Genomic DNA, 24645 nt, shown 5'->3' on the forward strand with positions numbered 1-24645 from the left:
TTTGCAGATTAGTAATTATTGTTTTTGCTGTTATGAAAACAAGTACTATCTTTAGTTGAAAGAAAAACAGACACAACACTTTGTTTCCTGGAAACAGAACAAGCATGCAAAAATGGAGACATAACATTTCTTTTTATTAGGGCACCATCACCCAAAACTCCTCTTAATATAAAGGTTGATATAAGTCAAAGGACTATTACTTCGAGTTCCGATCTTTAAGAGACTGTAAGTTTGTTGACTGACTCTAAGAAAAGTTAAACTAAATATGCTATTTACCATATTATTGACCACAAGCGAAAGACAACTCAATAAAACCCAAGTAAAATATGACTCAGAAAATTATTAGGATAAGTTGACACATAATTTGGGAAAAGAAAGAGTATCCTTAGTAAGAGTATCCCTTAAGTAACATAGTTGAATTCTCATAATGTGCCAAAACGTTTACATAGTTGTGAGAGCTCTTAAGGATTTAGCTTGACGGAAAACCATTAATTTGGCCTCTATAGCTATAAATATCCTGAGAAAAATATTTAATTTTCAAGTGGTAGAAGGTTTAACACAAAGTAATAAAAGAACTACAGAAGAAAAAAGCAGACAACATACCTGGCAACATGGGAAAAAGCATCCACGAGAACAGATTCAAATTCCCTAGTGAATTCAGGCCCCTTCCTCTTACTGTTTTGGATGACATCATTTGCTAAGTATAAAAACGTAAGCTTTCTATTTGATTTGGCTGAAAGAAGAAAAGAAAATACTTTAACTTACATTCTAACTGTGGTATTTCTCATCTCATGGTCAGCTTCTTACCAAAGTCTACTTACTACATAACAGAATACAAACATATCTTTGTTAGAGGTCAAGGACTGTGCATTTAACAAACTTCATAGAATATAGCAACAAATGCACTTAAGACCTTAATATTTTTTACCAAAGTTGGCCTAAAACTAGTATAAAAGGAAATAACTGTCTTAATTTCTTCATGAAATAAGTCTCTCTGTCAAATGCACAAAGTACTATCTTAAGAAAAGGTCTGAAAGGTTAAGAATTCAAAATCCAATAGCATATGACAAAACAAAACTTTTAATTGACACTAAATCCAATATCGATTTTAATTGAATATACGTAAATATACTGCCAGGATGAACATTTCTAACTGTTGTTGTTAATTACTATATGTTCCTGGAATAAAGAAACCAAATCAAAACCTGTTCTTATTTCAAAATCACTTTTTATTATCCATGAACTAGTTAAATTTTTTTCCTAAACATTTTTAGTCACCAGTCCAAGATAGCTAATTCTGTAATCCAACAGAAAAACCTCTAAAAGATGTATTCTTTATTTCAAATACAAAAATATATTAATGCTATGTTACTAGATTATTACTTAAAATTTACACACATGAAGTCAGGAAAATAAAAATTACGTCTCCCACAAAACCCATTATTCTTTTTTTTAATACATAGTACATGCAGTATTTCCTATTACTCTATATGGTATCATATATTAAACCATAAAAACTTCATGCAGTATGTCTGAGTTACAGTTACTTTGGGGAACATTACTGAATTTCCTGGCTTCCATGCACATAACTTCTCGACCATAAAGTTGCATCACCGGTTTTTGGTGAAGATTTTCTTTTAAAAGGAATAAATAAAAGTGTAATCAGATATCTGAACACTAAGTTTTCTTCAATGCCAATGTACTTGAACTCAAACGTATTATACTTCAACCTTTACGCACCTTACAAACTAGTCTTTGCTCCATTTTTCTTCCCCTTTTGAAAAGCACATAGCATGCATCACTCAGCAGTTATAAGATAGTTTCAAATGTAGCTATTGAGAATAACTGAAGTTTAAATTTGGGGTTTTAAAAAAACACAATACATTAACTATTTCCCCCAAATGTTCATATAAATATGTCTGCTCTCAATTCCAATAAACATCTAGTAACAAGTCAGATCAACAAATAAGAAATTTAATTATCTAAAGGTACTTTAACAGTTTTAATAATTGGTCAGAAACAAAAGTGGATTCAATAATTACTCCTGTATCCCATTCTGTGACAAAGGTATAAATACCATAGAAGGTATTTCTTTTCATACACCCATTTTGGAAAGCTGGAGAAATCCATAAATACCAAGTCTGTATTGATATTAATCAACAATGAATCTTAAAATAAAATAACAATAGCCAATTCTCCTTAAATAAAGGTTTATATATTTCACATGCCTTATGTTCAAAAACCCAGAATCCAAATGACAAAAAAACAATTTGGACACTGTAGAATAGCACCATGGCAAAGTGGAAAGGGTGTTGTATTTGAAGTAAGATCTGGGTTCAAATCTCAGCTCTGCTACTTACTGCCTTTGCCATCTTGGACAAGTCATTTAACTTCTCTGGGCCTCCTTTGCAAAATTAGGATGTTGTGAGCAAGAGAACATTAAGTTCCCTTCAAGTTCTAACCTATGACTCTATGAATCAAAATTTTTCCAGCACCTGAAATTATGATTTCCATAAGAGAACTAAGAATAAGAAATCAAATATTTTCACTGCCAACAATGACAATTATTTTCATCATCCTTCCAGCCAAACTATTATGATGTGCTTTAGGATGAAATGCTCTTCCCTTACTCAGGCAACATTCCATGCCCCTAGCAAGAAGTCATGTGTATAAAAGAAAAGTCATTTCAGAGGAAAATCTAGACCTCAGGAATTACTGGAACAATAATTTTTTTTAAAGCCTCAGATACATGAACAACATACTACAAAGCTTTCAACTGTTGTGACATTAAAAATTAAGGCTCTCTTCAAAAGGCAAAAATCGATCATTTAAGCTGTCTTCCCCTTCCCTTCCTCTCTCTTCCACCCTTCAACTCCACTCTCCCAATCAGTTCATTTGGTTGTTGGACAGAGACAAAAAACTTGTTGACTTTCTTTTGAGGTCCTGAGAACAGCCTTAAAGTTACCTACTTTATAGGCAATATATTTACTTTTTAAAGAAGTTGTTTCTTCAAGAACATTTTAAACAAACTACAGTATAGAAATGACTCCATAAACTGAAGAAAAAAAATAAGGGTGAAAGAGGAAAAATAGGAGTATGCACTAGGTAAACAGAAAAATTTCTGGCAATGAAAAACGATAATTTTGGTCAAGTAATTTTAAGTACTTCAGAGGTATTTCTTCCCCCGGTTTTTTTTGTTTGTTCATTTGTTTTACTTTTTGGTGAGGCAGTCAGGGTTACATGACTTGCCCAACGTCACACAGCTAGTAAGTGTCAAGTGTCTGAGGTCATATTTGAACTCAAGTCCTCCTGACTCCAAAGCAGGAGCTCTGTCCCGTGCCACCTAGCTGCCCCCCAGAGGTATACTGAATTTGGAGATCTCTGAAATACACACTTCTAGATGATAAAGGGTAGAGAAGAACACCAAGAAGGAGCATCAAAACCTATCACAGAACCCCTACTGATGGTTCAAGTTTTGAGGAAGGCACAGTACCTTACATGAAGTAGCAGCTTTAAAATTTTGCTGATGTGAACTAGCTCAACTACAACCAAAAAAAGTCTCTGGCACCAAAGACTTAACTTTAGCTACTTCCAGGTGTACCTCAATGAGAACACATGACTGCAGGCTCCTTCATCAACTCAACAAAAAGATGCTGGATATTAAAAGAGTTAAGAAAGAAGTAAAAGGGCAGATAGATCAGAATGAGATTCCTCTGGGAGTGGGAACTCAGAGGTCTGCCCAAGGGAAAAACATGCAGGAAGAGGTATACGGGGCTAAGTAGAGGGAGGATACTTGAAGGCAAAAAGGGTATGGAAGAAGTTGTGGGGAGGAGTGCCTGTGTGAAGGGTTGGGGACTCAGGTGGGGAGGGGTGTGTGAATGACAGAGACAGCGGTGGAGAATTGGAGGGACATTCAGTGGAGAAGGGTTGGAAGCTAAAAACTCATGAGGGGTGTGCATGGAGAGCTGGAAGCTTGTCAGAAAAGTCCTGGAAGTTGGGATGGAGAAGCAGAGACAGTGGAGGCCTGCAGAGAGATGGGTAGGGGTATTGATGGTTTGGGGGGCTGGTCAGACAGACAAGGAGGGGTTCATGAAGGATTGGTAGCTATTCAGATAAAGGCAGTGTAAATCATGTGAGGAAGGAGGACAGACAGGTGGTGGAGAGCTGGGGGCCTGACACAAACACAAAGAAAGGGATGAATGGAGGATTGGGGAGCTGGAGAGACAGTAGAAAGGCATTCCTGGAGGGTTAGGAGAACTTAGCACAGTACCTTGGCACAGAAAATGTGTTCAATACATGCTTACTGACTGTCCAGACAGGGTGTGTGGGGCTGAGGGACAAAGTAGTGGAGGGCTGAGCTCCTCTCGCGTAAGAACGATCTTTTGCCTCTCTTGGAATCCCCAGCGCTAGGACAGCGACAAGCACAGACCTGCAGCTTAGTAAATGTTCGGCTGACAAGTCAGACAGAGGTAGAGGAAGTCAGGGGGCCTGACAGAAGCACATGGAGAGGGACACATGGGGGAACAGGGAACTGGATAGACCGGGGGGGGGGGGGGGGGCGCTGAAAGGTCGCTCCCCCTTAACACAGTGCCTGACACATAGCAGGCGTTTAAAAAATTTGTGCTTCCAGCTCCGACGGAGGTAGGGGGAGGCAGTGGACAGGGAAGAAGCGCATGGAGAGGGATGCACTGAGGCCTGGGGAGCTGGGCTCCTGGAGGGCTGGGGGGTGGGGTTAGCCCAGTGCCTTATACATAATAGGCGCTTAATAAATGGGTTCGGCCCGAGGTAGGGGAGGCAGAGAGCGGGACGCACGGGGCACTGGGGAGCTCGCAGACAGCCGGGGAGGCGAGGGCCGGGGAGCCCCGGCGGGATACGCACCTTTGCGGAGCTCGCGGTGCCACACCGAGACGATGGGCCCCGCATGCTTGCGGTGGTGGATCAGCCACAGAGACAATGTCTGGACGCTCTGCTGGGAGTTACTCAGCTCGGAGAGTTTCTTCTCCAGAGCGGACTCCGAGAAAGAGGACATGGTGGCGGGCGGGAGGGAGGGAGGACTGGCGGGCTTCCGGGCGGGGAGGAGCGGGAGGCGGCAGCCGATGGACACGAGGCCCGGGGCGAGGTCCAGTACGAGACCGAGCAGCAGAAGGACTTGCCAGGCCAGGCCGAGAGCCTGAGGGGCCAAGGCCGGAGGGGCGGCCGAGTCTCCTCGGTAACAGCCGCCTCCGCCGCCGCCGCCGCCGCCACAAGATGGCCACCTGACCTCTCACCCCGCCGCGAGAGAGGGCAAAGGGCAAGGGCCGGAGCGGAAGCAGGAGGGAAGCGGGGCGGAGGCAGGAGGATGGCCGCTGAGCTTTACCTTCGGTAGACTTTCATTTACCCTCCCAGAAGGCAGCCCAAAAGAGGAGGTAGACAAGGAGGGGGTAGGGGGTAGGTTAGGCCAGGCCCCGCTACGGAGTTCCCGGAAGGGGCGGGTACCGCTCTTCCGGCGCGCGAGCTCACTGAGTCTAAGTTGGTCCCTTTTTCCCCCGCGTCCCGGGACCTTTCTCGTTCCTCGGCGCGCCGGCGCACACGTCACTTCCGGGAAGGCGCGCGAGTGGTGGGAAAGACTAGAAGAGAACCAGGTAAGGGCAAGTGTGCGGATTGCAGGGAAGAAGTTTCTCCCTTAAAGGAAAAGGAGGGCACAGTGAACTGGAGAAACCGAGGTTAGAAGGCGTGTAAGGTGAGGTCTAGGATAGAGATGTTGATTCTCCTGCCCGGCCTTCTGCTCTGGGAGTCCCGAGACTTGGATGCCAGCACCCAACTCTTGCACTTGTAGGGACCCAGCGGTGGTCTTGGAGCCTCAGCTCCCTCGTGTCAAGGGCTGCGAATGTGATGTGTTCCCTGATCACTCACTAGCCTGAGGGAAGGCAGTCCTTTTTTATTGGGTTATTTCTCTACATAGAGTGTGAACCTGGCTATTGACTTAGATCGGACTACTGGTTTGGCTCCCCTGCCCCTGGGGCTACTTCTCTGTTTAAGTAGCTAAGGATGCTACTCTAGGGACAAGAAAAGACCAATCGGTAAACATTTATTAAGTGCCTACTGTGTGCCCAGTCCTGTACTAATTACTGAGGATACGAAAGGAGGCAAAAGACGAAAGCTTCCTGCCCACAAGGAGTTTATATCTTAAAAGAGCTACAACTCACTAGTAAAATATTTAAAATGGGAAATAATACTTGCACCGTGCTTCTGTAAGGAAAGTAAATCTTAGTAATAATAATTTTGCAAGTAGATTTGCAGAGCCCTTTACAAGTATCTTATTTGATCGTCACCACACCTCTGGGAGGTAGGTGCTGTTATTATCATTCCCATATTCAGGTAAGGAAACCAGAGGCTGAGGAAGAATTTGAGGTTAAGTGACTTGCCCAGGATCACACAGCTAGTAAGTTCTGGGGCTGGATTTGAACTCAAGTCTTCCCACCTCCAAGTCCAGAACTCTAACAGCTGTGCCCCTAAACTGCCCCAGAATCCGTAATTGAAATGTATTATCCTTCTTCTTGTACCTTCTCTGCCACCCCAAATAATCTTCCAGTAATACGCCTTTCACTATCATCATAACTGACAATTATATAGCAATTCATAGTTTACAAAACGCTTTACTCATAGCAGCTTCATTTTTTTGTTTAATCCTCTAAACATCCCTGTGAGGAAGGTGATGCAGGTATGATTTCCCCCAATTTACAGATAGGGAAACTGAGGCCCAGAAAAAGAACGTAACTTACCCAGAGCCACGCAACTAAAAAGATAAAGAGCCCAGGAGTCTGTTTGTTTTACTCTAAATACAACCTTCTTTCCCAGGCAGCACACTTGTTTGCATCCCACCCCACCCCACTCAGCACTAACCACTTCCCTTCCCTCTATCAGCCAAGCTGGTCTCCCTACATAGACCACAGTCATTCCCATTTCTGCACCTTTGTTCATTTGGTAACACTCCCACAGCACTACATGTCTAGAGAGTGTTTGTTGAGACAGAGTATTATACAAGTAAAAAGAACACTGGATTAAGACCCAGAGGATTGTAGTTTTAAATCCCAGCTTTACCACATATATTGTTTGTTTAGTGTTTTTTCAGTTGAGTCCTACTCATTTGGGGTTTTCTTGGCAAGGATCCTGGAGTGGTTTGCCATTTTCTTCTCCACCATATTTTACAGATGAAGGAACTGAGGCAAACAGGGTTCAGTGACTTGCCTAGGGTCACACAGCTAGTGAGTGTCTGAGGCCAGATTTGAACTTGGTAAGGTGAGTCTTCCTGACTCCAGGCCCAGCATGCTATCCACTCTGCCATCTACCTGCTCTGCCGCTTATATTAACCTTTTCATTTAATCTTTTTGGTTCTCTTTTTTCTCATCTATAAAATTAAGAAGTTGGATCTGAATTATTTCTAAGGACCTTTCTAGCCCTAAATCCTGTGATCTTTGAATATCTAATTCCCCTCCTAACTATCCAGACTTTGGGGTCCATCTCAAACCTTTCCTTTTCCATGAAGCTTTCTCCTGTGGCTCTTACTTGGAGTGACATGTGTCTTCTAGCTCCAACATCCCACCAGAATGCTTTAATTTAGTTTTCAGATCAAACTTATCTAATCTATTTCTCAATACCTTTTCTCCTTTTAAATATATGACACTATTTTGTTATATAGATGAAAGAGCAGTCATTTGTGCTCCTCCCCTGGCACGGAGAGAATGCTCACAAATTAGTAATATCTTTCGTGCCAAAGACTTTTGTGAGCCATTTCAGTTCAACAAACCTATATCAGTGTTTATGTTTTACATGGCCTTGTTTCTTGTACATAATTTGGGCCATGAATGTGTCTATGTTCAATTTAAGTCTGTCCAGAGATCATCAGTAATGATCTTAATAGCCAAATCTAGTGGCCTTTTCTCAGTTCCCATCCTTCTTAAGCTGTCTGCCACTTTTGACACTATCAATCACCCTCTTCTCTTGGATACTTTCTCCTCTCTAGGTTTTCTCTCCTGGTCTTCCTACCTGCCTTACCTCTCTTTTTTTACCTAATTTATTGATTGTTCATAGAGGTTATGCCACCTAATTCTTAGTGTCTTCCAATACTGTTCTGGAGCCTCTTCTCACAATATACTATGCCACTTGGTGATCTCATCAGATCTCATTAGTTCAGTTATCTTCTCTGTGTACATGATTCTTAAGTCCAGATCCTTTTCTTTGTATCCCCAATTCTTAGCACATAGGGAGCACATGAATGCTGGTAGATTGACTAAAATCAACAAGCATTCACTAGCTGTTATTATATACAAGGTAAAGGGGATAAAAAGATACAAATGAAAGAGCAATTGACCTCAAGGATTGGGGGATGGAATTATAACATATACAGGTGTAAATATAAGGTAATTCGAGGAGAGAATGAGAAAGAAAAAGAGCATGCCAGCATCAGAGAAGGCCTTAAGTAGGTAGTAGCACTGAAATAAAGTTAAAACTCTGTGAAGCAGAAATGGGGAGATGGTGTGTTCAGTGGTGGACATCTTATGTCAGTATATTAAGCCAGAATTGGGAATGTCAAGTTCAGTTTGGCTGGGTGTGAAGGAGGGTAGTATGAATAAGACTGCAAGGATACATTGCAACCAGGCCAATGAATTTGTACTTTGTCCTGAGAGCAGGATAGCTAGACATGAGCCAACTGTACTTTATAAGATTGTGTTGATAGATTTGTGAAAGATGAATTGAAGTGAGAGGAGACTGAAATGGGGGGAGATACCAATTACTGTAATAATCTAGGTCACCATGTAATGATGGCCTAAAGTAGGGTACAGGTCAAGTGATTGGAGAGAGAATGGGGTGGAAGCAAGAGATATTATGAAGATATACTCAATAAGACTTTGCAACTGAATGGATGTAGAAGGTGAGAGAGGATGACTCTACAATATATAACTAGATGGAAATGCCCTCAATAGAAATGGGAAAGTTTGGAAGAGAGGAAAGTTTAGTGGACAAAAATAATGAGTTCTGTTTTGGACATGTTGCATTTAAAATGGGACATTCAGTTAGAGATATCCAGTTAGCTATGGAATACTGAAATTCAGGAAGAAGATTAGAATTGGCTATATAGATTTGGGGGCTATCTTCAAAAAGATGGTAGCTCAACCCATAGTAGCTAATAAGATCACTAAGGAAGAAAATATTGAGAGAATAGAATTGGGTCCAGGACAAGAGTCCTTGAAGGAATGTCCATGCTTAGGGGGAGGGAGAAGGATGAAGGGTACTAAAAAGTAGTCAGGGCAGGAGGAGAAGCTGGAAAAAGCAGTGTACTGGAAGCCAAGAGAGAAGAGAATATTCAAAAGGAGAGGATATTCAGCAGTGTCAGAAGCTACAGAGAGATCAAGGAGGATGAACACTGACAAAAGCACATTGGATTTAAAACTTGAGATCATTGACAACCTTAGGAAGAGCAGTTTCATTTGAACGGGTGGGTTGGAAGTCCAATTCAAGTGGTTGGGGAGCAGGGAATAAGAAAGTAGAGGCAATGAGAATAGTCAGCTACTTCTAGGAACTTGGCAGTGAAAGGAAGGAGAAATGATAGCTTGAGGGGATGGATGGTAGGGTCAGATGAACGTTTTTTGATCTCTGGGCAGACCTTGGCAGGGTAAGATTACAAAAACAAAAGAGCAAGAATTTCCAGGGTGGTGAACAGTTAAGGGGTTGGTCAAGACAGTCAGTCAGTCAGTCCACAAGCATAATTTATTAAGCATCCACTATGTGCCATGTACTGTTATAAGCAAAGAAAGTGAGACAAGAGCAGGTGTAATTGATTGGAAGAACCAATGAGTTGTGGAGGGACTAACAGTCATGTTGTGGATGAAAAATAAGTTGGGGGGGAAGGGGAGGAGTAGATAGTGATATTGAGAAATGAAGGGGAAAAAACATCAATGTATCATTAAAAAACTAAACAGGTAAACAGAAGAGAACAGAAGGAAGTCCAGAAGTAGACACAGACAAGCAGGGCAGTACTGAGACTACCATGCTCAATTTAAAATGTACCCCCAAAAAGCTATATAGAGGAGAGTCATAATTTCATATGCAGTACTTTTTTTGGTTCTTTGTATAAGGAAATATTCGTGTTTGTTGGTGTTTTTCTCAAGTTTCATGATAATAAAAAGGAAACATCTTTTTGTATTATTTTATTTTTGGTGAGGCAGTAGGGGTTAAGTGACTTGCCCAGGGTCACACAGCTAGTATCAAATGTCTGAGGTCAAATTTGAACTCAGGTCCTCCTGACTCCAGGGTTGGTGCTCTGTCCACCGTGCCGCCTAGCTGCCCCTTAGGAGACATCTTTTTAAAAGAGTAGGTTAGAAGGAGTGAAGCACAGGGAGAGATAAAGTATGGAGATTAAGATCAGAAAAGAATTTGAGATCATGGAGGTGGCAGTTCTGGGTAATACTGAGATCTAAGACATGGATTCCTGAGCAAAGTATTAGGTCATAGGAATTGAGAAGGTTAATGAATTGAGAGGCTAGGGTATCTCAGGGGACCAACATCAGTGTGTATATAAAGTCCTCAGCAATGAGGGCTGAGGAATGTAGGGTCAAGAGGAAGATGGTGAGGTAGGTACTGAGATCTCTGGGAAAGACACAATATTTAACATAAGCAAAACCTTATGCCCAGTGTTGGAATGACAAAAGTGAAAGAGTCACAATCTCTGCCCGCAAGTTTACAAATGACTAGTAGGGGTGGTAATTATAATAATGATGATAAGGATAATACTTGGGCAGTTCAACAAACATTTACTAAATGCCAGCTAAAAATAGGCACTGGGTTGAGATGGGGAGGAGGGGAAAGTTCCTGCCTCCAATGAACTTCCATTCCTTTGGGAGGAAATACCCAACATATACATAAATAAGTATAACACTAGGAAAATTGCAGAGTCAGAGAACAGTAACAACTGTAGAAAGGCATCCCAGAGGTGTTGAGTCTTGAAAAAGGGCACTTCTTCACTGAGAATTATTCTCACTTCTTCACTGAGAAATACACTGAGAAAAATTCACAAAGAGGGCCTTCCAAGCCTGAGGGATGGCTTGGCATGAATGCATCGGGGTGGGCGTTGGGCACTGAGTTTGGGAAACAGCTGGTAGCCTTACTTCACTGCAGCTGGAAAGGGAGGTGGAGGCTAGGTTGTATGGAGCCATAAATTCTAGGGTATAGCTTTAACCTGTTGCCGTGAGAGGCATAGTGTGATAGCAGGCAGAATGCCACAATGCTGAGGAGAGGGCCAGAGTGCTATAAAACTATAGAATTGGGCCTAATATCTGTGTCATTGGTCTGGATGCATAGGTTACACCTCTTCCCAAATCTGGTCTCTGAAACCTGAGTGCAGAAAGGGTTTGTCTTGTGAATTTGGGGGTGACCTATGGGACAGGTTGAATTCTGATTTTTTGAAATGAGATAAACATGGTATTTCCAGGTTTAAGTGCCCCCTTCCCTTGGTTGAGGGAAAGAAAAGATTGACAGTCAAGTGACTGGTAACATTATGGGCAGTACATTAAGGAATAGTATTAATAATAACCTCCATTTCTGTAGCACTTTAAATTTTACAAAATGCTTTCCTCACAACATCCTTATAAAGTTGGTTATGCAAATATTATTTCCATTTTATTGTTGAGAAAACAAGATCACTGAGTGCTTAAATGATATGTCCAAGATCACATAGCTTATAGGAGACAGCATGGTGTAATGGATAGGGCACCAACTTGGATTCAGGAAGACTTGGGATCAAATCCTGACCCACACATTTATAAGTTGTGAGCAATTCACCCTGAGCCATTCACTTAACCTTTCTGTGTCTCAGTTCTCTCATCTTTAAAGAGCTCTAAACTCAGTGCCTTCTGAGGTCCCTTTCAGCTCTAAATCTATGATTCTAAGTGTTGAAGCACAGGTCTTAATCCAAGATGAGTACTCTTTCCAGTACACCAAAACCTACTAGGGGGATTCCTGAGGGGAAACAAGTTCAATCCAATGGATCTTTGGAATAAATCCTAAATTTGCCCTGGAGGTGCTCTGGAAAGGAAGATGCCATTTTTATAGTAGCTGTTGTATATTTTTAATAGAATGGAAGTTCCTTGAGGGCTAGGTTGAGAGAAACTGGATACTTCCTCCCAGAGGGAATGTGGCAGAGTCAAGTTAGGCTTGGAAAATTGCAGCTCAACAGAATACTTTAGAAGTTAAGTACTAGTCTGAGTATAGGGAGTTTTCTTTTTATGGTTCCTTCTAATTAATTACCTTGCCCTGGTGTATTATTTTGTAATTTGCATATTCTCTTTGCCATGATTAGTAACCCCAAGAAAACATACTCTTATGCTCTAGAGTGTGTAGAAACTTAGTAGAAGGGGGAAAAAGAAGCAAGTGCTAGAAACCAGCACCAAGATACAGAGGTGATGATAGGAGGAAGAGTGGAACAGATAATCAGGTTTAGCTGTGGCAGAATTTTGAATTCCAGGGTTGGGGAAGATTGGGGCTCACAGCCTAATGTCAAGAGTTTGTTTGAAGGTTAAGACCAAGGCTTCTTCAACTTTTTTGTGTTATGGATCGTTTCAGTAGTCTGGCAAAACCTAAGGAGTTTTTAAGGGCATAAAAATAAAATGCATAAGGTTACAGTGAAAACCAAATTAAATAAAGATGTAATTTTTTCCTATCTGAGTTCACAGACCCCCTGAAATATATCTGAATCCCAGTCCAAAAACTGGCTATTCAGCCTGATTGAGAAGATAGTGAAAGATGAAGCCTCTACCTCCTGAATTGATTCTAAATGGAAGTGCAAGTACCCTGGAACGGATTCAGTGAGGCTTACGTCCCAGAGCAATATTCTTTATGCCCTGTGAAAACACTATTAGTGGTAGTAAATAGTGGTAAAGATAAGATATCGTGGAAACATCAGGAAAAGAACAACAAAATGAGAAAGGTGAAGAAAGCAGCAATTATAAAAAACAATGACATCTTTTTGAAATGAAAAAAAGTATTTTAAAAACCTTTCACAATATATATCTTCAGTACAATAATTTTATGTAGGCATTTTTGAGTGTGTGTTTTTGTTTTCCTTTTCAAGGGGACCTCATTTATATGATATGGCCTTTATTTGGACCAAAGTGGTACTATCTTGTTATCGGTACCATATCTTGAATCATTTTGTTACATAAAGTCATGTTAATTGTTTTTTATACTAGACCTTATCTCGGTCCCCCCCATTAGATAGCCTCTTCTAAATGGAGCTTGTGTAAAATAGTATCTCTTAAATAATTAATCAAGCCTTGCCTAGCCCTATTTTATAGATGGGGACTTAGGGTTTATTGTTGAAACACAGTCTTCTGAATCTCCTTAGTGATAGGGAAAAAAACCACTTTTTATGGATGAATTTGACTTACGGCAGTAGCCAAAACTAACTTGAACCTGTGTATGGCAAATGACTGTTCCTTTGCTTAGAGCAGCCGATGTCAAACTCAAATAAAAGTAGATTCTAGTGGGCTGCATGTTGACCTAGAAACACAAATTAACATTATGTTGTATTGTATTTTTATTTATTTTGTTAAACATTTCCCAATTACATTTTAATCGGGTTCAGCTTCACTTGGAGTATTACAGGCCCATGCAGCCCTGTGGGCCATTAGCTTGACACCTCGATGTCTTACCTTCCCTTCTTCTGCTTAATTCTTATCTGTCCTTTAAAGTCCAGTTCACATGTCACCTCTCCAGAAAGCTTTCCATGATCTGCCTGGGAACCTTCATTCTTGAACCTCACATCCCCTCACATGGTTTTATAACTCTCTAAAGTACTTAACACATGATGTTGTGTATCATGTGTATTATTATGTATTATTATATCTGTGTTGTTGTCTTACTCAGCAGTAGGTTCCTTGCCCCTAAAACAGTGCTGTTTTCACAGTAGTCACTTAAAAAATGCCTGTGTATTGTTTTTTGTTCAATTGAATTATTCCATTTTTGGTCAAAACAAAGGTGTGATTCTAGTCACTGTAAAGACTGCTTTTCTTCTATTTGTGAAAGGTACTTCCGAAAGAGAAGGTCCAGAAGTGTTTTGAGCAATGGCAACAACATTGGAATATGTGTATATCCTCCCCAAGTTGACAGCTTTGGAGGCAGCATCTCTCGCATCCATTTATCTCCTCCTTTCTACTTACACTGACAGTGTTGACCACTCCTCTCTTCTTGAATTCTTTTCCTCCCTGGATTTTCTTCACACAACTCTCTCCTGATCCTGTTAGTACGTGTTTGACCATTCCTTCTCAGTCTATTTTTTTGGATCATCCTTAATATCCTATTCAGGCTGTACCTGGATATATCTCAGAGCTCTGTTCTTTGCCCCCTTTTTCTACACTCTCAGTGATCTCTTAAGTTCCAATTAGTTCAGTTGTCATCTCTTTGAGATGTCTCTCAGATCTATATATTCAGCCCTCACATCTCCTCAGTAGCAGTCCCACCTTGCCAACTGCATGCTAGATATCTCTATCAGGATATTCCACAAGCATATGAAACTCATGTCCAAAATCCACCTTTCTTCCTAATTTCCTTATCCCTCTACCACCATCCTTCCAGTCATCCAATTTCAGAACCCTGAAGTCATCCTCAGGGGTCAGATTTGTATATAGGATGGATTGGAGGGGAATTGAAGGAGGGGCTCTGAGTAGGGAGATATAGACATAGTCTAGGTGATAAGAAACTGAACTACTGTGGTGCCTACATGAGTGGAGAAAAAAAAAATTGATGAAAGATATGTGAAGGCAAAAATAGGACATGGCAACTGCATGAATATAAGGATTGAAGGGAGAGGGAAGATTCCCCCACTCCTGGAATGCATTTCTTCTCTGATACCTCCCAAAATTCCTAGCTCCCTTCAAGGCTCAACTCAAGTGTTGCACCAGGCATACTTTTACTGATTCCCCGCAGTGGTTAGTGCTCCCCCTCAAAAAAATTGCTTTGTAGTTAATTTGCATATATTTTTTATCAACTTCTCTATGTACATGTTCAAGCTCCTTGAGGTTAAGAACTATTTTTGTCTTTGCATCTCTAGTGCCTAGCGCAGGGTTCGACACACAGCAGATGCTTAATAAATGCTTGTTGAGTTGAACTGAACTTGGGCCCATATTACACCTTATCTACAATATCGTAACAACCTCTAACTGCTTTTTCTGCTTTTAGCCTTTCCTCTCTAATCCATCCCTCCCAATACTAACAAAGTAATCTTCCTATGACACACATCCATTCACATCACTCTCTTACTCAAAAATTTTCTATGGCTTCTTATTGCCTACAGAATCAATCTATCAATGAACAGATATTTATTAAACACCTAATATGTGCTAGACATTGAGAATACAAACACAAAAAGCAAACAAACTCTTGGGAGTTCTAGAAATAGTATAAATACAACAAATACACAAAGCAAATACAAGATAGTTTCTGGAATTGAGAGTAGGAGATAGCTGAAAGGGTCTCACACAGGAGGTCAAGCTGTCCTTAGCTTAGCATTCAGGGTCCTTTTGATCTGGTTCCATCCTGCCTTTCTATCCTTATTTCATACACCTCTCCGTCATGCATTGTATATTCCCACCCAAATGGACTACTAGTTTTTCCCTGACCTAATCCTAGCCTCTCCCAACTCTGTGCATTTGCACAAGCATGCCTGTGTATGTCACTCTATGCCTGAAATTATCCATGTCTCCGGTTGAAAGTCCTGTGTCTCCTTGAAGGCTCAGTCCAGGTACTACTTCTCCTGATTCTTCTCCCTTCCTTTCCCATTTCTGCCATCTTAAAGTGATTTCAACCTCCTTATGTTTCTTCTAGCAGTTTGTCTTGATCTCTTCCTTGTACTTATTTTTGTTTTGCCTTTTGTAGAGCTTATGTGTGTTTTTATTCCCCCTTCCAGGACACCCACATTGGATTGTAAGCTTCTTGAAGCCAAGGATTATGTTGTGTGTCATCTTCATATCCCCAGTGTGGCTTACAGGGCTTACATATAGTGAGTACTTAGCAGTTGTTTGTTGAATTAAATTGGACATTGAACCCTTGTTTGAATCTAAGGGATGTTGGGGAGGGTGGCATTGGGGAGGCAAGATGACTGTCTTCAAGTATCAGAAGGGCTGTCATGTGGAAGACACATTGGGTTTGCTCTGCTTAGCCATAGGGAGCAAGTCCTTCACAATGAGACCTGTCCATAAATAGAACCACTAGCTCAGGGGGTAAGGTGTTCCCAGTCACTGGAGGTCTTCAGTGGAAACTGGATTTCTTGTCAGGAATATTTTAGACATATTCATGCTTGGGGTTGGGGTTGGCCTAGATGACTTTTGAGGAGATCCCATCCAACTCTGTAGTTCTTTAAATTCCAGTATATACTTAAAAATCAGTTTCATCACTTCATAGTTACACCTCCTCTAACCTTTTAAACAAGGAGATTTAGATTTGTTTCACTGAGAAGAGTTTCCTTGTTTTAGACTACAGGAAGTTTTCTCAAGAAGAGGACTTCTGAACAATGGCGGTTTTTGATTCTCCCCAGGAAGCATTTGGCATTTTACGCCCAGTTTGTATTCAGCTCACAAAGACACAGACAGTGGAGAATGTGGAACGCCTTCAGTCAAAACTGCATGTTGTGAGTGATTCTGCTCTTCAAGACCTTCAAGAATACGTCCTCTTTCCCTTGAGATTTGCCCTCAAGACTCCAGGCACCAAAAGAGAGAGCCTGGTCCAGAGTATAGTAGAATGTATCACATTTGTCCTTTCTACAACATGTATAAAGAAACAGGACCTCCTTCAAGAACTTTTTTCAGAACTCTGCCTTTGCCTGTCTTCTCCCAATTCCCAACAATCAGCACCTGTTTCAGAAGAATTAAAATTGGCTGTGGTCCAGGGACTCCATACGTTAATGCATTCAGCCTATGGGGATATAATCCTCAGCTTGTATCAACCTTGCACTCTTCCCCACTTAGGATTTGCTATATCTTTATTGTTAACTCTAGCAGAACAGGAGAAATCAAAGCAAATTAAAACTTCTGCCTTAAAGTGTTTACAAGTTCTTCTCCTACAGTGTGACTGCCAGGACCATCCTAAGTTGTTAGATGACATTGAGACAAAACAACTTGGAGATTTGTTAGCTTCTTTTTTGCCTGGGATCTCAACTGCATTGACCAGGATTATCACAGGAGACTTTAAACAAGGTCATGTGATCATTATATCTGCCTTAAAAGTCTTTTATAAGACAGTTGGCTTCATTATGGCTGATGAACAATTAGCAAGAATTCCAAAAGATAAAGAGAAACCTTCTGTTGAACACAGGATAGCAGAACTTATGGTCCATAGAGATGCAAATTGGGTTAAAAATACTGGAGATAAGTTGGCGGCCCTTATTGAAAAAATAGTTGAATTTGTTTCAGTTCACCCACACTGGAAGGCAAGGATGGAACTGATAGAACTTGTCCAGGATCTTCTTATGAAGTGTAGACAATCCTTGTTGAAATCTGTTGGCCACCTTTTGAAGGTTTTGGTGGGTTTGGTAAATGATGAGAATCCTGATGTCCAATGCAGATGCAATAATGTTCTCAAGAATTTCGCAGATCAGAGGATAGTTGTTGAGAGCAGGGCACTCACTGACATTCTGTCAGAAAATCTTCACTCTCTTGCTACAGCCCTTCCCCGCCTGATGAGTTCACAGGATGACCAAGGCAAATATTCTACTCTTCTCTTGTTACTTGGTTACCTGAAACTCTTGGGCCCCAAAGTTAACTTTGTTCTCCATTCTGTGGCCCACCTTCATCGCCTGTCCAAAGCACTCATACAAGTGCTGGAACTAGATGTGACTGATGTAAAAATTGTCGAAGAGCGACGCTGGGGCCCTGATGGATTGGCTGAATCTTCCAGTTCATTGTCAGAGCCACCCTTATTCAAGAGCAAAAGCCAGAGGAAATACTTTCGGTTTTTCACAGATGAGCGAATTTTCCTGCTATTGAGGGAGATATGTCGGATGCTTGGTTATTATGGGGATCTCTATCTGCTTGTGGATCACTTTACAGAGCTGTACAATGAGTCTGTCATTTACAGAAAGCAAGCTGCCATGATCCTTAATGAACTAATTGCAGGAGCAGCTGGGATAGAGGTGGAGGTTCTTCATGAAACTAATAGCAGAGCAAGTGCGGAAGAACTGAAGGAGATCATAACATCCATTCTTGAGGAATACATAAGCCAGAAAAACTGGTATTTGGTCACTTCTAACGAAGCTGAGGGAAACAGAGAGGAGTTAACTATGAAGCATTCAGACCTTCAGACCATCACATCTGGTGTTCACACCTGCCATCTTGTACCACTTCCATCATCTTCAGAGCTTAGTCCCATTGTCTGTTCTATGAATAGCAACATCTGGCAAATATGCATCCAGTTAGAAGGGATTGGCTGCTTTGCACATGCCCTAGGAATAGAATTTCGTTTGCTTTTAATGTCAGCTCTCTACCCAGTGCTTGAAAAAGCTGGAGACAAAACTCTACTTATTAGTCAGGTGGCTACCGGCACCATGGTTGACATTTGTCATGCCTGTGCCTACGACTCTCCCCGGGACCTGATCAATCATAATGCTGACTATTTAGTCAATGAGATATCCTTAAATCTGCATCAGATGTCATTGTCCTCTCATACCCCAATAGTCTTGGAAATTATGTTCCAGAACTCAGATGCTGGCTTGCTTCCTTTGGTGGAAGACGTGATTCAAGATGTACTGTTCAGCCTGGACCAGTTTCACGATGAGAGAGCTGCTTCATTCCTCAGTGTTCTACGTACAGTGTTGGCAGCCTTAGGTAGAGTGGAAACCTTTTCTGGTACTTAATTTGGGGAACTAGCCGTATACCTATATGATAGCCTAACCACATTTTACCAGGCTTTTACTATTTGTAGTTATAATTTAAGGGACATAATTTGAATAGAAATATATCAAAATCTGTAAAATAATAGACAATGTTAAGTCATATTTATGTTGTGTTATTTTGAATTTCAAATGATCAAATGAATTAACATGTGCAAAATGTTCTTTGCAAACCTTAAAAGTGCTATATAAATACTAACTATTTTATTTAATGATAATGGAAAATTGTCAGTGCTAATGGTATAATAGGAATAACATGGATAATTGAATACTGTATCACAGATAATTCAGAAATCTCATTTTAACCATTAGAAACAAAGACTTGAAAGTGTTAGAACCACAAGGGACTTGTGAGTCCTATTCCTGGGAATAAGTGTTGGGCAGTGGTGACAAGGCAAGCTTCATCTTAGGTCCTAGATTTGAAGTTGAAAGAAACCTTAGGAAGCATCCAATCCAAACGTCTCATTTTACAAATAAAGAAACTGAGGCCCAGAGAAGTTCAGTGATTTGGCAAAAGACCCACAGTTTACTCAGCAACAGAGCTAGAGTTTGAACCAAAGCCCTGCCTCGGTACAGTGCTAGTTCCGTCTACACCATCCCAGAAAGGTACATCGGATACAAGCTTAAAGAGCATCATCTGGGACCATAGGCCATCCACAGCTAGCTGCTTGAGCAATGTGAATGATTCATTCCAGATCCTCTGTTTCTTCTCACTTTCAGTAGACAGATAAGATCAGCAAAAAAACTGGTCTCACATACAGACACACACACAGAACCTTGGTGAGAACAAACTAGCCCGGCAGTCCCCAGGGAAGACTCTTAATCTCTCACCCTCAGTAATAAGAAATAATGTTCCTGGGGACTGTACGCTCATATGCTATTAGAGATGGAAAGGATTGTAGAAGCTCTCTAGTCCAGTCCTTTCTGTTTGCAGAGAAGGAAACCAGGCCCACAGAAGGGAAGTGATGTTGGTGGTGTTCAGTCGTGTCCCACTCTTCAGGACCCCATTTGGGGTTTTCTTGGCAGAGATCCTGGAGTGATTTGCCATTTCCTTCTCCAGCTCATTTTACAGATAAGGAAACTAAAGGCAAACAGGGTTAAGTGACTTGCCCAGGGTCGCACAGCTAGTAAGTATCTGAGGCCAGATTTGAACTCAGGAAGATGAGTCTTCCTGACTCAGGCCCAGCGCTCTATCCACTGTGCCACCTAGCTGCCCTGAAGTGACTTGGCCATAGTTAAATAACTGGTTGGTGACAGAGCTGCTATCCAAGCCCTGGTCTCTAGAACACTTTCTGCTACACCACTATTCCTCCCCCAGGCCGCAGCCTTGCATGTGATTGCACCACAAAAAAAAAATTGTCTCAGCTCCTTTGCTTTAATGACACTAAGGTCAGAAACCAGACCCAGGGACAGTTAAGTGGTACAGTAAATAGAGCTCCGGCTTTAGAGTCAGGAGGGCCTGAGTTCAAATCCAGCCTCTGACACTTGAAGCTTACTAGCTGTGTGACCCTGGGCAAGTAACTTAACCCCCGATTGCCTCAAACAAAAAAAAAAAAGAAACCAGACCCAAATCAGATTTTTAGCCCTTTGTTAGGCCAGCCTATCTTAATAGACTAGACTGACTGTTTCAAAGGAGAGAGGCCACCCCCTAATGAAGGCAGACTATGACTTTTTGCCATTCACATTAGCAGCAGCTTCCTCACTGCATGAACAATGTCACTCTATGCCTGAAACCTATCCTTTTGATTCTCTGTCATGCGTCTGAGTGTCTGTTGCCATGTTGTCTATTCCAGTTATGTGTCTCTGACAGACCCTTAGAGATAATGTACTCCAGCCCTCTCATTTTACTGAGGCTCAATGATGGTAAGTGACTTTTCCCAAATCTCAGTTTCTTGATGGCCGAACAGGAATTAGACCCTTGGTTTTAAACTCTGAGTCTTTGGTTATACTTCTGAAAGTCTTTTTTCTTTCTCCTAGTAAAAGCCCTGAGGTTTTATAACCAAAGTAAGAAATATTAGGAGTAGAAGTTAAGATTGATGCTGAAACAACCTAGGAAAAGCAAATATGTTGGGGTGGGGAGGGGGAGCAACATGATCCCAAGCAAAAGTTCTTAAGCATCTCAGACCACAGCTGTTTTGAATTAAGATGTATAGGGGCAGCTAGGTGGCACAGTGGATAGAGCACCGGCCTTGGAGTTAGGAGGACCTGAGTTCAAATCCGGCCTCAGACACATAACACTTACTAGCTGTGTGACCCTGGGCAAGTCACTTAACCCCAATTGCCTCACAAAAAAAAAAAAAAAAGAATTAAGAGGTATAATGAGGTTCTACTGATAAAGTCTGTCAAGATCATTAAATCAGCAGGTTAGGCCTAATACGTTTTAAGGTTGTTTCAACTTCAACAAAAATGTATTAAGTATCTACTGTATGCAGGCAATTGTGCACAGAGGTGGCATGGTATAGTGGAAACAGCAGTATTTGGGGTCAGAGAACCAGGTTTTGAGTCCCTGTTATGCCTCTAGGTAGCTGTGTAACATTTCTGGGCTTCAGTTTCCTCCACTGGGCATAATAATACTGTGCGTCACAGAGCTGTTGTGAATCAGCTTAAGTGAGATTATGTGCAAACAAGGCACTATTGTCAGACCTTGAAGTGCTATATAATGTCATCCATTTTTACAAAGACTAAATGCAGTACTGTCCCAGCCCTCATAGAGTTCCCAGTCTACTAGGGAGGTGGTCCATATGCACAAACACAAAGAGAAAATAGCAATCATTCTCATAGAGAGGACCTCATAAAACATCGATAGAGTATTTAAAAAAGATTGTAGATGGTACCAGTTCTTTCAACAGAGATATCCCTGAGTGAAGAAGGGCAATTTATTAAGCTGCTCTATTTTGATAGAGATATCTCTTTAAGAGTATGTAACACCCTGTGTTTTCTCCAAGAAGCCTTTTAATTATTGAATAAGTAGTTTGCCTGAATGTACTTAGCAACTGGAAGGGAGTTAATACAGATGACCAGTTCTCTTGCTAGATAGACATACTAATGTAAACAAGCAAAGTATATTCTCATTAAGAAGTTAGTCTTTTGTGAGTTTGGTTAGAATGAACTAGTGCTTCATTATTGTGCCCTGTCTGGCCTCCTCGTATGTGCATATGTTTAGGGTCAGGGATAGTTAGAATTATTGTTGTGCCTGGTCTAACCCCGAGCCCAGTGTATCCTCCCTTCCTCCTTATTAAAAACGGAGACAGGTAGGCCTCAAAGATTAGGACCATAGAATTTTAGAGTTGGAATGGACCTCAGAAGTCATCTACTTCAGTGCCCTGTTTCCAAACGAAGAAACTGAAGCCTCAGTTTTTAATACCTCACTGAGGTTTTCTCCTTGATGTATCAATAAAAATGGAGAGTACACAGTAATAATAAATCAAGTTTTTACAGGTTAAGTGAATGTCAAAGCCTGTCTTAGCTCTAGATGCCATGATTGGAAAGACCAATCAAAAAAGTACTAAAAGGGGGAAAGTCTGAGATAGAAAAGTATATAACCAGTTCAATTCAATTCAAGCATTTATTAAGCACTGTGTGCCATGCAATGTGCTAGTTACTGGAGATAGACAAAAACAAAATAGCTTCATCCCTTAAGGAATTTATATTCTACTGAAATGTCAGCTATCTGGAAGAAAAAAAAGCATTCGATAAAAACAAATCCTTGAGTATTTGTCTGTCTCTAGAATCTATCCTGCCCACTACCTCTTCAGTAATAAAGCAAGGGCCTGGGTATGTCACTTATGTACCATCTTTTTTGGTCGATGTTTCTGCTAAATATCATGATAATACTTTCTCTCTAGCCCGTTGGTTCCCAGAGGCCAAAGATGACAAACAGCTCCAGGAGCAGAATTTCAGGAAGGAGAAATATGATTTACACCAAGGCTCAGCAACTCTTGGAAAGGGATTTGCATTTACCACCCCTGCTGAAGAAATAGAACAGTTTTTGTTGGACTACCTCAGAAATAAGGATGTTGCAGATGGAAATGTCTCTGATGCTGATAACGAAGGTAATTTTTTAAAAAGAGACCTCCTGTTAGTGTTCCAAAACATAAAGAGAAGGAATCCAGGGTAACTTGATGCTAGCCTATTGTTTTTACTGTTGTCCACTTCTGCCTTGCATGTTCCCCTCCCCCTGACCTCAGTCCAGATCTTCAGACACTGAAGGATTAATAAATTAGAAGAACTTCTTCAAGTTTAAAATGCCAAAAAATAATGAGCTTGCTGTTCTCAGCATCATTTAAAATCGAACTGAGTCTCAAATTAGTTTGTTCTGTGGGAACTGGGCAAGATATGTTCTGTGAGAACTGGAACTCTGGGGTGAATCGAATCCAAGCTAACTACAAAAAATTCTTTCTGAATAGCAGGAAAGCATTGCAAATAGTATTTGGGACCCAAATAGTGATTTATTCGGAGTTCAGTCATGGTTTCCTCCAAAAGCAAAGCTTCCTTATTGGAAAGCTATTAGGTTATTTCTTCTCAGATTTGTTACTTGAGCTAGCCTCCGTCCTCCTTAGCCTTTTCCTGAATACCTCCCACCCCCACTGGCAACATTTTCAGGGGGAAAGATGGCTTGATATCCGCTAGTCAGATTTGCCCTACCTTGCTGAAATAGCTACCTTTTTAGACAATCCATTGTTATGAATCAATTGATGTGGATCAATTGAAATGAAAAGATGTTGGGTAGGAACAGGCCATATAAATAAAACCTTCCAGGAAGAAAAACCAAGAGCCCTCCATCAAGCTGTTTTGATAGGTGAATTTAAACAGCAAATCCTTCTTGGGAAAAACTTGCCATCCTCTCAGTTCTCATTTGTCACACACATTGGCATTCATTGTACAAAGGGTTGATTGTGTGCCTCCAACCAGAGGGAGCATTTGTTTGTTTATACCACATACCTGTGTAGTATTTAAAGTACCTTTCTGTTAGAAATCTAAATTGTGTATGGACACATTTGCTGTCTCTGGTATAGTAGGCAGAGTCCCAGATTAGGAGTCAGACCCAGCTTCTTGTGTAGGCTCTGTTGTCACTAGCTGTGGACTTAGGGCAAGTCACTTAAATTCTCTGAGGTTCTGTTTTCTCATCTGTCAGATAGGAATGATATCTCTACTACCTGCTTCACATTACTGTTTCGAAGCTTATTTTGAAGTCAGAGGACCTGGATTCAAATCTTAGCTCTGCTATGTACTACCTAGGGTACCTTGAGCAAATTGCTGAACCTCTGAGGAAACCGTCATTTTCCTGATCTGTAAAATCAGAGGATTAGACTAGATGATTTCTAAAGTGTCTTCTGCTCTACATCCTAAATCCTAGATCAAATAAAACCATATATTCAAAACACTTTAGCATTTTAAAGGGTTTCATAGAATGTAAACTATGCAACTATAGGGGGCTAAACTTGGAGTCAGGAAAATTTCAGTTCAGATTCTGTCTCTGACATTTATTCTGTGCGCTGCTATGGAAAAATCACTCAATCTTTCAATATTTCGATTTCTTCATCTATAAAATGGAATTCAAAGTTTTCTGAGCCTCAAATGAAATAATGTATATAAAGCACTTTGCACATTCTAAAGCACTGTATAAATGTCAGATATCATCACCATCATCATCATCATCATCATTCAGTTTCTGGTCTCCAGTTTGTCATGGCAGTGACAAGGGACATGTGTGGGCACTGTTGGACTTACCT

At 41.0% G+C, this 24645-nt stretch overlaps 2 protein-coding genes across 8 annotated transcripts in view; one reads left to right on the top strand and one right to left on the bottom strand.

The window, feature by feature from the left end:
- RPRD1B (regulation of nuclear pre-mRNA domain containing 1B) overlaps positions 1-5200 on the bottom strand; it is an 87849-nt gene extending 82649 nt beyond the window's left edge. For 3 of the 4 annotated variants that reach the window (XR_003569547.1, XM_027867318.1, XM_027867317.1), the window contains exons 1-2: positions 4879-5200; positions 604-733 (exon numbers count right to left, since the gene is read on the bottom strand). Coding sequence is in view for 3 of the 4 variants with exons in the window: in XM_027867318.1 (XP_027723119.1) it covers positions 604-733; positions 4879-5029 (281 nt within the window). In the remaining variant the exon portion in view is untranslated. The remainder of the gene's footprint in view (positions 1-603; positions 734-4878) is intronic. The other variant, XM_027867319.1, reaches the window with a different exon arrangement.
- A 60-nt stretch (positions 5201-5260) lies between these two features.
- The window catches only part of TTI1 (TELO2 interacting protein 1), a 42945-nt gene continuing 23560 nt past the window's right edge, over positions 5261-24645 (top strand). Inside the window, exons 1-3 of one of the 4 annotated variants that reach the window (XM_027867314.1) lie at positions 5261-5621; positions 16503-18848; positions 22759-22965. In XM_027867314.1, the coding sequence (XP_027723115.1) occupies positions 16541-18848; positions 22759-22965 (2515 nt within the window). In that variant the 5' untranslated portion in view covers positions 5261-5621; positions 16503-16540. Of the gene's footprint in view, positions 5622-5696; positions 5720-15937; positions 16031-16502; positions 18849-20706; positions 20777-22758; positions 22966-24645 lie in introns of those variants that run through there. The other 3 variants (XM_027867315.1, XM_027867313.1, XM_027867316.1) reach the window with 3 other exon arrangements.

This window comes from Vombatus ursinus, unplaced genomic scaffold (genome assembly GCF_900497805.2).
Source record: "Vombatus ursinus unplaced genomic scaffold, bare-nosed wombat genome assembly UNPS02014785.1, whole genome shotgun sequence".
In the NCBI taxonomy this organism is placed as follows: domain Eukaryota; kingdom Metazoa; phylum Chordata; class Mammalia; order Diprotodontia; family Vombatidae; genus Vombatus; species Vombatus ursinus.